Raw genomic sequence first — 15,284 nt, 5'->3', positions numbered from 1 at the left:
GATCTCCGTTTTGCCACCAAAGCCCCATATACGACCCAACACTACGACTTGTATGTTCTTGTTGGCTGACCCTCGCAAAATATTTTTCGCCAAACCCACTGGCTCCAGGTCATCTATAAGTCTTTGCTAGGTAAAGCCCCGCCTTATCTATTCTTGTTAGAGCCAGTTTGCGCTGTTCTGTGAACGGAGTAGTACACAGCGTTGTACGAGATCTTCAGTTTCTTGGCAATTTCTCACATGGAATAGCCATAATTTCTCAGAACAAGAATAGACTGACGAGTTTCAGAAGATAGGTCTTTGTTTCAGGCCTTTTTGAGCTTGTAATCGAACCCACAAATGCTGATGCTCCAGATACTCAACTAGTCTAAAGGACAGTTTTATTGCTTCTTTAATCAGAACAACAGTTTTCAGCTGTGCTAACATAATTGCAAAAGGGTTTTCTAATGATCAATTAAACTTTCAAAAATATAAACTTGGATTAGCTAACACAACATAACATAACATTGGAACACAGGAGTGATGATTGCTGATAATGGGCCTCTGTACGCCTATGTAGATATTCCATATATCTGATCAATTTTATGTTGTTTTCTTTCAAAAACAAGGACATATCTAAGTGACCCCAAACTTTTGAACAGTAGTGTATATTCTTAATCCATTCCTTACTTAGATTTGTGTGTATTGAGTGTATGTTGTGAAACTGTTAGATATTACTTGTTAGATATTACTGCACTGTCGGAGACAGAAACACAAGCATTTCACGACACCCGCAATAACATCTGCTCAACGCGGGTATGTGACCAACAAAATTATATTTGATATCCTTTACAATCACTGCATCACAGTGGACATCGTTCATATCCTTTACAATCACTGCATCACAGGGGACATCCTTCATATCCTTTACAAGGATGAAGTAGTGAAACAGTGTACATGTGAATGGTTTGGGTCGTTATACTACCAACTGTTATCTCCATCAGTAATCAATCAGTTATCTGTCCTACAATGTGCATTCATGATGAATTACTATTCTACCTGCTCTGCATGGGTTCCAGGATGCTGGTTGCTTGCTGTAGGAGGACGGCTGGGCTGCAGACAGACAGAGGCTGACTTTGCAGCACTGCGTAGGCTGCTAGGTAGCTTTAACTGTGGGTAGTAGTAAGATTTATAGTCCCTGGTCTCTTGGCATGGCTGCCAGCAGTGCACATTGTTCACAGCAGAAAACTGTGAGCTGCAGGGAAAGTGGACAGAGACTCATACACAAAGGTTTATATGAGTCTGACTCAGGATAGGTCAGATATGAGTCTGACTCGGGATAGGTCAGATATGAGTCTGACTCGGGATAGGTCTGATATGACTCAGGATAGGTCTGATATCTGTCTGACTGAGGATATATCTGATATCTGCCTGACTCAGGATAGGTCTGTCTGACTTAGGATAGGTCTGATATCTGTCTGACTCATGATAGGTCTGATATCTGTCTGACTCAGGATAGGTGTGATATCTGTCTGACTCAGGATAGGTGTGATATCTGTCTGACTCAGGATAGGTGTGATATCTGTCTGACTCAGGATAGTTGTGATATCTGTCTGACTCAGGATAGGTGTGATATCTGTCTGACTCAGGGTAGGTGTGATATCTGTCTGACTCAGGATAGGTGTGATATCTGTCTGACTCAGGATAGGTGTGATATCTGTCTGACTCAGGATAGGTGTGATATCTGTCTGACTCAGGATAGGTGTGATATCTGTCTGACTCAGGATAGGTGTGATATCTGTCTGACTCAGGATAGGTCTGATATCTGTCTGACTCAGGATAGGTCTGATATCTGTCTGACTCAGGATAGGTCTGATATCTGTCTGGATGTCAGAGGTAGAAGAGAACCCTATCCTGGTTCCTTCTGAATCAGTCAGTGAAATACAGGATGGAGAAGCATAAACAGCTACTCTCTATCAGCATAGTAAATAACCATGTAATGAGGCGTAATATCTCTGTCAGCATAGTAAATAACCATGTAATGAGGCTTAATATCTCTGTCAGCATAGTAAATAACCATGTAATGAGGCGTAATATCTCTGTCAGCATAGTAAATAACCATGTAATGAGGCTTAATATCTCTGTCAGCATAGTAAATAACCATGTAATGAGGCGTAATATCTCTGTCAGCATAGTAAATAACCATTTAATGAGGCTTAATATCTCTGTCAGCATAGTAAATAACCATGTAATGAGGCTTAATATCTCTGTCAGCATAGTAAATAACCATGTCATGAGGCGTAATATCTCTGTCCCTCCATAGACAGCTTCTTGTATAAAAGTAGCATTCAGTCAAGGTTATTTCCATTTGGGGGAACATCGGCATTACAGTATTTTGGATATTGAATCATTCCTCATGTTGTGAGTCAGTCAGCCAGTCAGCTAACTAGTCAGCTAGCCAGCCAGCCAGGCAGCCAGCCAGGCAGCCAGCCAGTCAGCTAACTAGTCAGCTAGGCAGCCAGTCAGCTAACTAGTCAGCTAGCCAGCCAGGCAGCCAGCCAGCCAGGCAGCCAGCCAGTCAGCTAACTAGTCAGCTAGCCAGCCAGGCAGCCAGGCAGCCAGCCAGCCAGGCAGCCAGTCAGCTAACTAGTCAGCTAGCCAGCCAGGCAGCCAGGCAGCCAGGCAGCCAGCCAGCCAACTAGTCAGCTAGCCAGCCAGTCAGCCAACCAGCCAGCCAGCTAGCTAGCCAGCCAGCCAACCAACCAGTTTGCCAGCCAGCCAGCCAGTCAGCCAGCCATCCAGCCAGGCAGCCAGCCAGCCAGCCAACTAGTCAGCTAGCCAGCCAGCCAACCAACCAGTTAGCCAGTCAGCCAGCCAGTCAGCCAGCCATCCAGCCAGGCAGCCAGCCAGCCAGCCAGCCAACTAGTCAGCTAGCCAGCCAGTCAGCCAACCAGCCAGCCAACTAGTCAGCTAGCCAGCCAGGCAGCCAGCCAGCCAGGCAGCCAGCCAGCCAACTAGTCAGCTAGCCAGCCAGTCAGCCAACCAGCCAGCCAACTAGTCAGCTAGCCAGCCAGTCAGCCAACCAACCAGTTAGCCAGTCAGCCAGCCAGCCAACTAGTCAGCTAGCCAGCCAGTCAGCCAACCAGCCAGCCAACTAGTCAGCTAGCCAGCCAGGCAGCCAGCCAGCCAGGCAGCCAGCCAGCCAACTAGTCAGCTAGCCAGCCAGTCAGCCAACCAGCCAGCCAACTAGTCAGCTAGCCAGCCAGTCAGCCAACCAACCAGTTAGCCAGTCAGCCAGCCAGCCAGCCAGGCAGCCAGCCAGCCAACTAGTCAGCTAGCCAGCCAGTCAGCCAACCAGCCAGCCAACTAGTCAGCTAGCCAGCCAGTCAGCCAACCAACCAGTTAGCCAGTCAGCCAGCCAGCCAACTAGTCAGCTAGCCAGTCAGCCAGCCAGCCAACTAGTCAGCTAGCCAGCCGGTCAGCCAACTAACCAGTTAGCCAGTCAGCCAGTCAGCCAGTCAGCCAGCCAGGGCAGAGGAAGGCAATGTGTTGAGGTAAACGCATATCACAGAGCTGGTGAAGCAAGGGAGTTGGAGAGATAGAGGAGTAAACTGTACAGAAGTGCTGCCCTTGTTCTGTCTGGGCCTGTGCTAGAACCCAAATGTATTCTACAGTATGTCACAGCACTGGACCACTAGAACAACGGGGTGATATCAGTCATCGAGAACAACGGGGTGATATCAGTCATAGAGAACAACGGGGTGATATCAGTCATAGAGAACAACGGGGTGATATCAGTCATAGAGAACAACGGGGTAATATCAGTCATAGAGAACAACGGGGTGATATCAGTCATAGAGAACAACGGGGTGATATCAGTCATAGAGAACAACGGGGTGATATCAGTCATAGAGAACAACGGGGTGATATCAGTCATAGAGAACAACGGAATAACTAGTCAGCTAGCCAGCCAGCCAGGCAGCCAGCCAGGCAGCCAGCCAGTCAGCTAACTAGTCAGCTAGCCAGCCAGTCAGCTAACTAGTCAGCTAGCCAGCCAGGCAGCCAGCCAGTCAGCTAACTAGTCAGCTATCCAGCCAGGCAGCCAGCCAGGCAGCCAGCCAGTCAGCTAACTAGTCAGCTAGCCAGCCAGTCAGCTAACTAGTCAGCTAGCCAGCCAGGCAGCCAGCCAGCCAGGCAGCCAGGCAGCCAGCCAGCCAACTTGTCAGCTAGCCAGCCAGTCAGCCAACCAGCCAGCCAGCCAACTAGTCAGCTAGCCAGCCAGCCAGCCAGGCAGCCAGCCAGCCAGGCAGCCAGCCAGCCAGCCAACTAGTCAGCTAGCCAGCCAGCCAACCAACCAGTTAACCAGTCAGCCAGCCATCCAGCCAGGCAGCCAGCCAGCCAACTAGTCAGCTAGCCAGCCAGTCAGCCAACCAGCCAGCCAACTAGTCAGCTAGCCAGCCAGGCAGCCAGCCAGGCAGCCAGCCAGCCAACTAGTCAGCTAGCCAGCCAGTCAGCCAACCAGCCAGCCAACTAGTCAGCTAGCCAGCCAGTCAGCCAACCAACCAGTTAGCCAGTCAGTCAGCCAGCCAGCCAACTAGTCAGCTAGCCAGTCAGCCAGCCAGCCAACTAGTCAGCTAGCCAGCCGGTCAGCCAACTAACCAGTTAGCCAGTCAGCCAGTCAGCCAGCCAGGGCAGAGGAAGGCAATGTGTTGAGGTAAACGCATATCACAGAGCTGGTGAAGCGAGGGAGTTGGAGAGATAGAGGAGTAAACTGTACAGAAGTGCTGCCCTTGTTCTGTCTGGGCCTGTGCTAGAACCCAAATGTATTCTACAGTATGTCACAGCACTGGACCACTAGAACAACGGGGTGATATCAGTCATCGAGAACAACGGGGTGATATCAGTCATAGAGAACAATGGGGTGATATCAGTCATAGAGAACAACGGGGTGATATCAGTCATAGAGAACAACGGGGTGATATCAGTCATAGAGAACAACGAGGTGATATCTGTCATCGAGAACAACGAGGTGATATCAGTCATAGAGAACAACGGGGTGATATCAGTCATAGAGAACAACGGGGTGATATCAGTCATAGAGAACAACGGGGTGATATCAGTCATAGAGAACAACGGGGTGATATGAGTCATAGAGAACAACGGGGTAATATCAGTCATAGAGAACAACGGGGTAATATCAGTCATAGAGAACAACGGGGTGATATCAGTCATAGAGAACAACGGGGTGATATCAGTCATAGAAAACAACGGGGTGATATCAGTCATAGAGAACAACGGGGTGATATCAGTCATAGAGAACAACGGAATAACTAGTCAGCTAGCCAGCCAGCCAGGCAGCCAGCCAGGCAGCCAGTCAGTCAGCTAACTAGTCAGCTAGCCAGCCAGGCAGCCAGCCAGGCAGCCAGCCAGTCAGCTAACTAGTCAGCTAGCCAACCAGCCAGGCAGCCAGCCAGCCAGGCAGCCAGTCAGCTAACTAGTCAGCTAGCCAGCCAGGCAGCCAGCCAGTCAGCTAACTAGTCAGCTAGCCAGCCAGTCAGCTAACTAGTCAGCTAGCCAGCCAGGCAGCCAGCCAGTCAGCTAACTAGTCAGCTAGCCAACCAGCCAGGCAGCCAGCCAGCCAGGCAGCCAGTCAGCTAACTAGTCAGCTAGCCAGCTAGCCAGCCAGGCAGCCAGGCAGCCAGGCAGCCAGCCAGCCAACTAGTCAGCCAGCCAGCCAGTCAGCCAACCAGCCAGCCAGCCAACTAGTCAGCTAGCCAGCCAGCCAGCCAGGCAGCCAGCCAGCCAGCCAACTAGTCAGCTAGCCAGCCAGCCAACCAACCAGTTAACCAGTCAGCCAGCCAGTCAGCCAGCCATCCAGCCAGGCAGCCAGCCAGCCAGCCAGCCAGCCAGCCAGCCAACTAGTCAGCTAGCCAGCCAGTCAGCCAACCAGTCAGCTAGCCAGCCAGGCAGCCAGCCAGCCAGGCAGCCAGCCAGCCAACTAGTCAGCTAGCCAGCCAGTCAGCCAACCAGCCAGCCAACTAGTCAGCTAGCCAGCCAGTCAGCCAACCAACCAGTTAGCCAGTCAGCCAGCCAGCCAACTAGTCAGCTAGCCAGTCAGCCAGCCAGCCAACTAGTCAGCTAGCCAGCCGGTCAGCCAACTAACCAGTTAGCCAGTCAGCCAGTCAGCCAGCCAGGGCAGAGGAAGGCAATGTGTTGAGGTAAACGCATATCACAGAGCTGGTGAAGCGAGGGAGTTGGAGAGATAGAGGAGTAAACTGTACAGAAGTGCTGCCCTTGTTCTGTCTGGGCCTGTGCTAGAACCCAAATGTATTCTACAGTATGTCACAGCACTGGACCACTAGAACAACGGGGTGATATCAGTCATAGAGAACAACGAGGTAATATCAGTCATAGAGAACAACGAGGTAATATCAGTCATAGAGAACAACGGGGTGATATCAGTCATAGAGAACAACGGGGTGATATCAGTCATAGAGAACAACGAGGTGATATCAGTCATAGAGAACAACGAGGTGATATCAGTCATAGAGAACAACGAGGTGATATCAGTCATAGAGAACAACGAGGTGATATCAGTCATAGAGAACAACGGGGTGATATCAGTCATAGAGAACAACGAGGTAATATCAGTCATATTCTCGTTGGCTATTATGAGAATATGAGAGGCAATAATACAAACTATGAAAACTATGAAATTATTCAACTGGATCTGGTGAAGGGATGTTACTTGGTCCCAGATCTGTCGCTGGCATGCCATGACTGTTTACAATGTCTCAAGCAATACATTCCAGATGCCCAACACATTTACATGGTTGGGTGGATTACTTCCCCTTTAAGAGGCATTAGAAGAAGACAAAAAGGATCCATGAAATGCATTTGGTGTGTCATCATAGTGGGCTCTGATTGGTGGTCATCATTTGGTGTGTCATCATAGTGGTCTCTGATTGGTGGTCATCATTTGGTTTGTCATCATAGTGCTCTCTGTCTTTTTTCACAGCTGAATTGAAAGTCATTGAAAGAAACAGAAAAGGTGTCATAATGTATTTATTTTTCGCAAACATCCTTTCTGAATTGTTTTATTATTTTAATTTTGTAATCAGATTACACGCAGCCGTAATCAGTTACTTGCCAAACCTGCACTATTAGACTTATGTGTTAAAGGGTAAGCCATTTATCTGAGGGAAACTTGTGAAGATAATTTGTCTGCTCTCTATTAGTTGGCTCATCTCCAACCAGGTTTGGCTGTGCTCATTAATTATGTCTGATGCATTGACCAGGCTGCAAGAGCATAGCCACAATATCAGAATGAATAGCCCTCTCTTGACCTAGACTAGTCTCTAGCACTTCTTCATCAACATTAAAGATTGCGTTCCAGTTGTCTACAGACATGCTTCATTCACAGTTTTGAACAGTAATCATTATACTAAAATGTTTAAACCAACACCGTATTTGATAGGCATACATGTGAAGTGTGTGATGATTCTAAATTATAATCTAAAGATTGTCATGGTTCTAGATTATAATCTAAAGATTCTCATGGTTCTAGATTATAATCTAAAGATTCTCATGGTTCTAGATTATAATCTAAAGATTCTCATGGTTCTAGATTATAATCTAAAGATTCTCATGGTTCTAGATTATAATCTAAAGATTCTCATGGTTCTAGATTATAATCTAAAGATTCTCATGGTTCTAGATTAAGATTTGAAGCATGTTTAATTTTCTTTGTTATTTTTTTGTAACTTGGTCAAGTCAGTTAAAGAACAAATTCTTATTTACAATGACCGCCTACCGCAGCCAAACCCTAAACCGGACAACGCTGGGCAAATTGTGCGCCGCTCAATCATGGCTGTTTGTGATACAGCCTGGAATCGAACCAGGGTCTGTAGTGAAGCCTCTAGCACTGAGACGCAGTGCCTTAGAATGCTGCGCCACTCAGGAGCCCATGGTTCTAGAGGATCATATGAAGCGTGTCATGATTCTAGATGATCATCTGAAGCGTGTCATGATTCTAGATGATCATCTGAAACGTGTCATGATTCTAGATGATCATCTGAAACGTGTCATGATTCTAGATGATCATATGAAGCTTGTCATGATTCTAGATGATCATCTGAAACGTGTCATGATTCTAGATGATCATATGAAGCTTGTCATGATTCTAGATGATCATCTGAAACGTGTCATGATTCTAGATGATCATCTGAAACGTGTCATGATTCTAGATGATCATCTGAAGCGTGTCCTGATTCTAGATGATCATATGAAGCTTGTCATGATTCTAGATGATCATCTGAAACGTGTCATGATTCTAGATGATCATCTGAAACGTGTCATGATTCTAGATGATCATATGAAGCTTGTCATGATTCTAGATGATCATCTGAAACGTGTCATGATTCTAGATGATCATCTGAAACGTGTCATGATTCTAGATGATCATCTGAAGCGTGTCCTGATTCTAGATGATCATTTGAAGCGTGTCATGATTCTAGATTACAATCTGAAGCGTGTCATGATTCTAGAGGATCATATGAAGCGTGTCATGATTCTAGAGGATCATATGAAGCGTGTCATGATTCTAGATTATGAAAAAGTTAAAGAACTAAATTCAAATTACGATTATTTAATGTTGTTAGAACATTATTGTAAATTCACTAAAATGACACTTCTCTTACTTGGACAGATTTAGGTTTCAAATTCAAACACAGGTCTTCTTGAATTCACTCTATTGCAACCATCAGTGCACTTCTAATGAACCTCACGTTCAACAAAGCAGTTTGTTGCAAATGATAGATTGAGCCTACATAGATTTTTCTTTCCTTCCATACATGCAGGCCTCTTGGGCATTAGAATGATGTTGACAGTTTTATGCGTCTGTGGATATTGCTTTGGAAAATACGGTAGCAAGCCTTATGATCACTATAAATCCTATACGGAAAAAATTACGTTTATTATGGCTTATTATGGCTTCTGTTGATAATCCACAGTCATCATCATGTGAGAATAAACAATTGCAATGATAATTGAAACGATAGATTCATTCATAATCTTGTATCAGCCAATGTTTCAACAACCAAATGCAACAAATGGAAGAGTAGACTAAATCGACCGCGTATCCAATCATGCGACACTGAAATAGCGGCGCAGAACTGCCATAATAAAAAAACATACTTACCGAATATACGCGTGCGATGCAGGCCTGCCATAACCGCAGCATAAACACTTCTAAAATGTTTAAATTGAGATGTTTGATTTGTTGTTTTTCAGCTGCGGTAGCGGACAGATGGGAGACACGTCATCGCAAATAGTCTGGCTGGTTAGGACGTAAGGACCACTAGGCGTGATAAACGGCTGAACTTGGATGCGCCGGTTCACGATTATCTGCAATTGAGCGCTGTGGCTGCGTGGAGACAAGTTTGCTGTGACAGACGCTGCTACCACAGAGTTTCTAATCCCAGAGGCGCAACATCGCGAGACTTCCGGGAACGCTTACAAGGGAAACCAGACCAAGCAGACCAGGCCGGGGTTTGGGAAGGCAATGAGAGAGGTGGTATAATAAGCATTAGTATTACAAGCTAGGTTTCCATCCAATTGGCGACAGATTTTCATACGAATATTAAAAAATGTGCATAAAGAAAATGCGTTTTCATGTACTGAATAAAAATATAAAGTTCAATGTGTTTCCGTTTATTTAATTTTTTTGCATACATAGCAAACGTGCCTGCATGGTCTTAGCATGTGTACTCTAGCCAACAGCTAGCAAATACAGTGGGGATAGGTCAGGGGCAGACTGGGACAAGAATTCGGCCCTGGCATTTTATCAACACCAGCCCACATCCCTCCACTCTTGGTGTCAGTTGTGTCACTAACTTCTACAGTTGGCGGCACCAGTACATGATTTGGTCGGGAATCAAATCATGAGTAATCATGTTATAAAGTCCTTCATAATGATTTATTAAAAAGTATAATAAATATGCTAAATCATTATGAATAACTTAACATAACATGATTTGATTCCGACCAAGTCATGGGCTGTACAAGTTAGTGACAACTTACGCCAAGGGGTGCAGTGATGTGGGCTGGTTGCCACCAACTGTACAAGTTAGTGCAGATAATCGTGAACCGGTGCATCCAAGGTCAGCCATTTATCACGCCTAGCTGTCCTTACGTCCTAAGTCAGTTAAGAACAAATTCTTATTTACAATGACGGCCTACCGGGGAACAGAGGGGTTAACTGCCTTGTTCAGCGGCAGAATGACAAATTCTTACCTTGTCAGCTCGGTGATTCGATCCAGCAACCTTTTGGTTACTGGCCCATCACTCTAACCACTAGGATACCTGCCGCCCCAAAATATCATAGGCTAATTCATTTGAGGTTTGAACACCTGAGGAAGTGGAAACTCAAAACACATTAACTATATCACTGACTCTAAATATAATACCCACTGCTAGTAGCCATGTATTCATCCAACAGTACATTTTGCCCTAAAAACCCGAAAAGTTGCAGTTGTAGTCTACTACCAATGAGACCTATAGGCCTATTCCCTCATAATGGCCGGTGAGTGAAATGTGTGGATGCAGCTCTATATCTAATAGCCATATAAAATATCTTGATTCTAAAATAGTTGCTATTGAGCTGAATATTAAGAGATGAGAAATATAATTTATACCTACAGAAAAATGAAACCCTCCACTCTTCGACAGGGACAAGGGTACGAAGCTTGAAAGCTGTGTTTTTTTTACCCCCGCAATTGCATTTTGAAATGTTATACTATCAGAACAAATCTGGAGCACATGGAGGAGAGGAGAGGGGCTTTCTCTTCAGAGCAGCAGGCCCCAGCGAGGGTACAGGCACAGGGACAGGGGCAGGGCAGACACTTACATTACAGGAATAATGATGATAACACTGTTTGACCAAATTAGGGTTTTAGCCACCCGGGAAAATAGCACGCTTTGAGTGAGGTGAAAATGTAGAATGTTCTCTTTTTAGGTTTGTAGGCACCCTTTCTATTTTTGTATTATCCATGATCTTGGTTGTCTAACTGACGACAGTCGGAGCAGGTCTCTTTGCTGAACGCAGCGCTCGACTTTAAAATGTGCGTTTGCATGACCTCAGCTCAGCCTATCAGGCGTTCGCCCATTAATCAACCACAGGCTCATTATAGATTAGTATAACAGAGAAATTGCACAACAAAAAATCTGTAGCCTAATAAATTGTATACATATATATATATATATATATATATATATATATTCCCAGGTCGTAGTGGGAGCACCACACACACCATATCATCGTGTGACTCCAAGATAACTTTGTTGTGATGGATATTATATCAATATTTGGGCATAAAGAAGAATTCGCCGGCATTTCTTGCATAATACATGTTACCGACACTATAAGATCCCACCATGTCGAATAAACAAATTATCGGTCTGCATTTATAAAATAGTAATGAAACATCCCGTTTCCATCACAGCTGTTATGATTTTTTAAAAGTTTTTTTTTGTTGATATAGTATAACTTTACTGGCATAAAAATTGTGGATGGAAACGTGGTTACAGAATGTCAACAGTGACACTTCAGAGGGCAACCTTCTGCTCTGATTTGCATGCAGACAGTAGCTAGGTTTCCATCCAATTGGCGACAGATGTTCATGCGAATATTCTTAAAACTATTTTCCCACCAGGGATGTGTTTCCATCAAATAAAGTCTGTGCGTGATGAAGTAGTTCATGTAAAAAAAATATGTACCTACTCTGAGGTGCGTTCAGTTCGCTTGCACGTTTGCTACATTGCCGAACCGGTTGTGCTGAACGGTTGTGCTGAACGACACGTTTCCCCAAAACGTTCTTGTACATTCTTTAACCGACTTTGAGGTACGTTTGCTACCGTTTGGTGGGTGTGGCTTGAAGCAATGAGTGATGTATTTAAAAGGGTAGTGGACATACTGACAGCATTCCCCAACCCACATCCAAAACCCTTTCTCAACTGGTCGTTCAGTACAGCACTGTTTCCGTTCAATTGAATGTTAAAGAACATGAACATGTACTGAACGCAACCCTGGATTTGGCATGTGCTGCTGTAGCCAACTGTGTTGATAGGCTAGTCGACATGAGATTATGGAGGTGTCATAATACACCTAAATCTAGCGGTCAAACAGGAAAATGGTTACTATTTGACATATCATTTTAAGCCTACTAGAAAGTGTGTGCACTCAGGCCTGGAAGGAAGTAAAACTCATCCCGCTACCCAAGAATAGTTAAGCCCCCATTACTGTCTCAAATAGCCGACCAATCAGCCTGTTACCAACCCTTAGTAAACTTCTGGAAAAAATGGTGTTTCACAAGATACAATGCTATTTTACAGTAAACAAATTCATAACAGACTTTCAGCATGCTTATAGGGAAGGACATTCAACAAGCACAGCACTTACACAAATGACTGATGATTGGCTGAGAGAAATTGATGCTAAAAAGATTGTGGGAGCTGTTTTCTTAGACTTCAGTGCAGCTTTTGACATTATCGATCATAGTCTGCTGCTGGAGAAACGCATGTGTTATGGCTTTACACCCCCTGCTATATTGTGGATAAAGAGCTACCTGTCTGACAGAATACAGAGGTTGTTCTTTAATTGAAGCCTCTCAAACTAAATCCAGTTCGAATTAGGAATTCCCCAGGGCAGCTGTTTAGGCCCCTTACTTTTTTCAATCTTTATGTCTATGTATGTCAGATACTACAGCGACTGAAATGACTGCAACACTTAACAAAGAGCTGCAGTTAGTTTCAGAATGGGTGGCAAGGAATAAGTTAGTTCTAAATATTTCCAAAACAAAAAGCATTGTATTTGGGACAAATCATTCACTAAACCCCAACTAAATCTTGCAATGAATAATGTGGAAATTTAACAAGTTGAGGTGACTAAACTGCTTGGAGTTACCCTGGATTGTAAACTGTCATGGTCAAATCATATTGATAGAACAGTAGCTAAGATGGGGAGAAGTCTGTCCATAAAAAAGCACTGCTCTGCCTTCTTAACAACACTATCAACAAGGCAGATCCTACAGGCTCTAGTTTTGATGCAGTTGGACTACTGTTCAAATCAAATCAAATTTTATTTGTCACATACACATGGTTAGTAGATGTTAGTGCGAGTGTAGCGAAATGCTTGTGCTTCTAGTTCCGACAATGCAGTAATAACCAACAAGTAATCTAGCTAACAATTCCAAAACTACTACCTTATAGACACAAGTGTAAGAGGATAAAGAATATGTACATAAAGATATATGAATGAGTGATGGTACAGAGCGGCATAGGCAAGATACAGTAGATGGTATTGAGTGCAGTATATACATATGAGATGAGTATGTAAACAAAGTGGCATAGTTAAAGTGGCTAGTGATACATGTATTACATAAGGATGCAGTAGATGATATAGAGTACAGTATATACGTATACATATGAGATGAATAATGTAGGGTATGTAAACATTATATTAGGTAGCATTGTTTAAAGTGGCTAGTGATATATTTTACATCATTTCCCATCAATTCCCATTATTAAAGTGGCTGGAGTTGAGTCAGTGTGTTGGCAGCAGCCACTCAATGTTAGTGGTGCCTGTTTAACAGTCTGATGGCCTTGAGATAGAAGCTGTTTTTCAGTCTCTCGGTCCCAGCTTTGATGCACCTGTACTGACCTCGCCTTCTGGATGATTGCGGGGTGAACAGGCAGTGGCTCGGGTGGTTGTTGTCCTTGATGATCTTTATGGCCTTCCTGTGACATCGGGTGGTGTAGGTGTCCTGGAGGGCAGGTAGTTGTGATGCGTTGTGCAGACCTCACTACCCTCTGGAGAGCCTTACGGTTGTGGGCGGAGCAGTTGCCGTACCAGGCGGTGATACAGCCCGACAGGATGCTCTCGATTGTGCATCTGTAGAAGTTTGTGAGTGCTTTTGGTGACAAGCCGAATTTCTTCAGCCTCCTGAGGTTGAAGAGGCGCTACTGCGCCTTTCTTCACGATGCTGTCTGTGTGGGTGGACCAATTCAGTTTGTCTGTGATGTGTACGCCGAGGAACTTAAAACTTACTACCCTCTCCACTACTGTTCCATCGATGTGGATAGGGGGGTGTTCCCTCTGCTGTTTCCTGAAGTCCACAATCATCTCCTTAGTTTTGTTGACGTTGAGTGTGAGGTTATTTTCCTGACACCACACGCCGAGGGCCCTCACCTCCTCCCTGTAGGCCGTCTCGTCGTTGTTGGTAATCAAGCCTACCACTGTTGTGTCGTCAGCAAACTTGATGATTGAGTTGGAGGCGTGCGTGGCCACGCAGTCGTGGGTGAACAGGGAGTACAGGAGAGGGCTCAGAACGCACCCTTGTGGGGCCCCAGTGTTGAGGATCAGCGGGGTGGAGATGTTGTTGCCTACCCTCACCACCTGGGGGCGGCCCGTCAGGAAGTCCAGTACCCAGTTGCACAGGGCGGGGTCGAGACCCGGGGTCTCGAGCTTGATGACGAGCTTGGAGGGCACTATGGTGTTAAATGCCGAGCTGTAGTTGATGAACAGCATTCTCACATAGGTATTCCTCTTGTCCAGATGGGTTAGGGCAGTGTGCAGTGTGGTTGAGATTGCATCGTCTGTGGACCTATTTGGGCGGTAAGCAAATTGGAGTGGGTCTAGGGTGTCAGGTAGGGTGGAGGTGATATGGTCCTTGACTAGTCTCTCAAAGCACTTCATGATGACGGAAGTGAGTGCTACGGGGCGGTAGTCATTTAGCTCAGTTACCTTAGCTTTCTTGGGAACAGGAACAATGGTGGCCCTCTTGAAGCATGTGGGAACAACAGACTGGGATAGGGATTGATTGAATATGTCCGTAAACACACCAGCCAGCTGGTCTGCGCATGCTCTGAGGGAGCGGCTGGGGATGCCATCTGGGCCTGCAGCCTTGCGAGGGTTGACACGTTTAAATGTTTTCCTCACGTCGGCTGCAGTGAGAGTCTGCATGTTTTAGTTGCGGGCAGTGTCAGTGGCACTGTATTGTCCTCAAAGCGGGCAAAAAAGTTATTTAGTCTGCCTGGGAGCAAGACATCCTGGTCCGTCACAGTGCTGGTTTTCTTTTTGTAATCCGTGATTGACTGTAGACCCTGCCACATACCTCTTGTGTCTGAGCCGTTGAATTGAGATTCTACTTTGTCTCTATACTGACGCTTAGCTTGTTTGATTGCCTTGCGGAGGGAATAGTTACACTGTTTGTATTCGGTCATGTTTCCAGTCACCTTGCCCTGATTAAAAG

At 45.4% G+C, this 15,284-nt stretch overlaps 1 protein-coding gene across 1 annotated transcript in view; it reads right to left on the bottom strand.

The window, feature by feature from the left end:
* LOC109879082 (podocalyxin-like protein 2) overlaps window positions 1-9,497 on the bottom strand; it is a 41,133-nt gene extending 31,636 nt beyond the window's left edge. Inside the window, exon 1 of the mRNA XM_020471269.2 lies at window positions 9,176-9,497. Coding sequence (XP_020326858.1) covers window positions 9,176-9,206 — 31 coding nt within the window. The 5' untranslated portion in view covers window positions 9,207-9,497. The remainder of the gene's footprint in view (window positions 1-9,175) is intronic.
* Between the last annotated feature and the right edge of the window lie 5,787 nt (window positions 9,498-15,284).

This window comes from Oncorhynchus kisutch, linkage group LG5 (assembly GCF_002021735.2).
Source record: "Oncorhynchus kisutch isolate 150728-3 linkage group LG5, Okis_V2, whole genome shotgun sequence".
In the NCBI taxonomy this organism is placed as follows: Eukaryota; Metazoa; Chordata; class Actinopteri; order Salmoniformes; family Salmonidae; genus Oncorhynchus; species Oncorhynchus kisutch.
The sequence above is the reverse complement of the archived record's forward strand: the minus strand, read 5'-3'. Positions and strand labels throughout refer to the sequence as shown.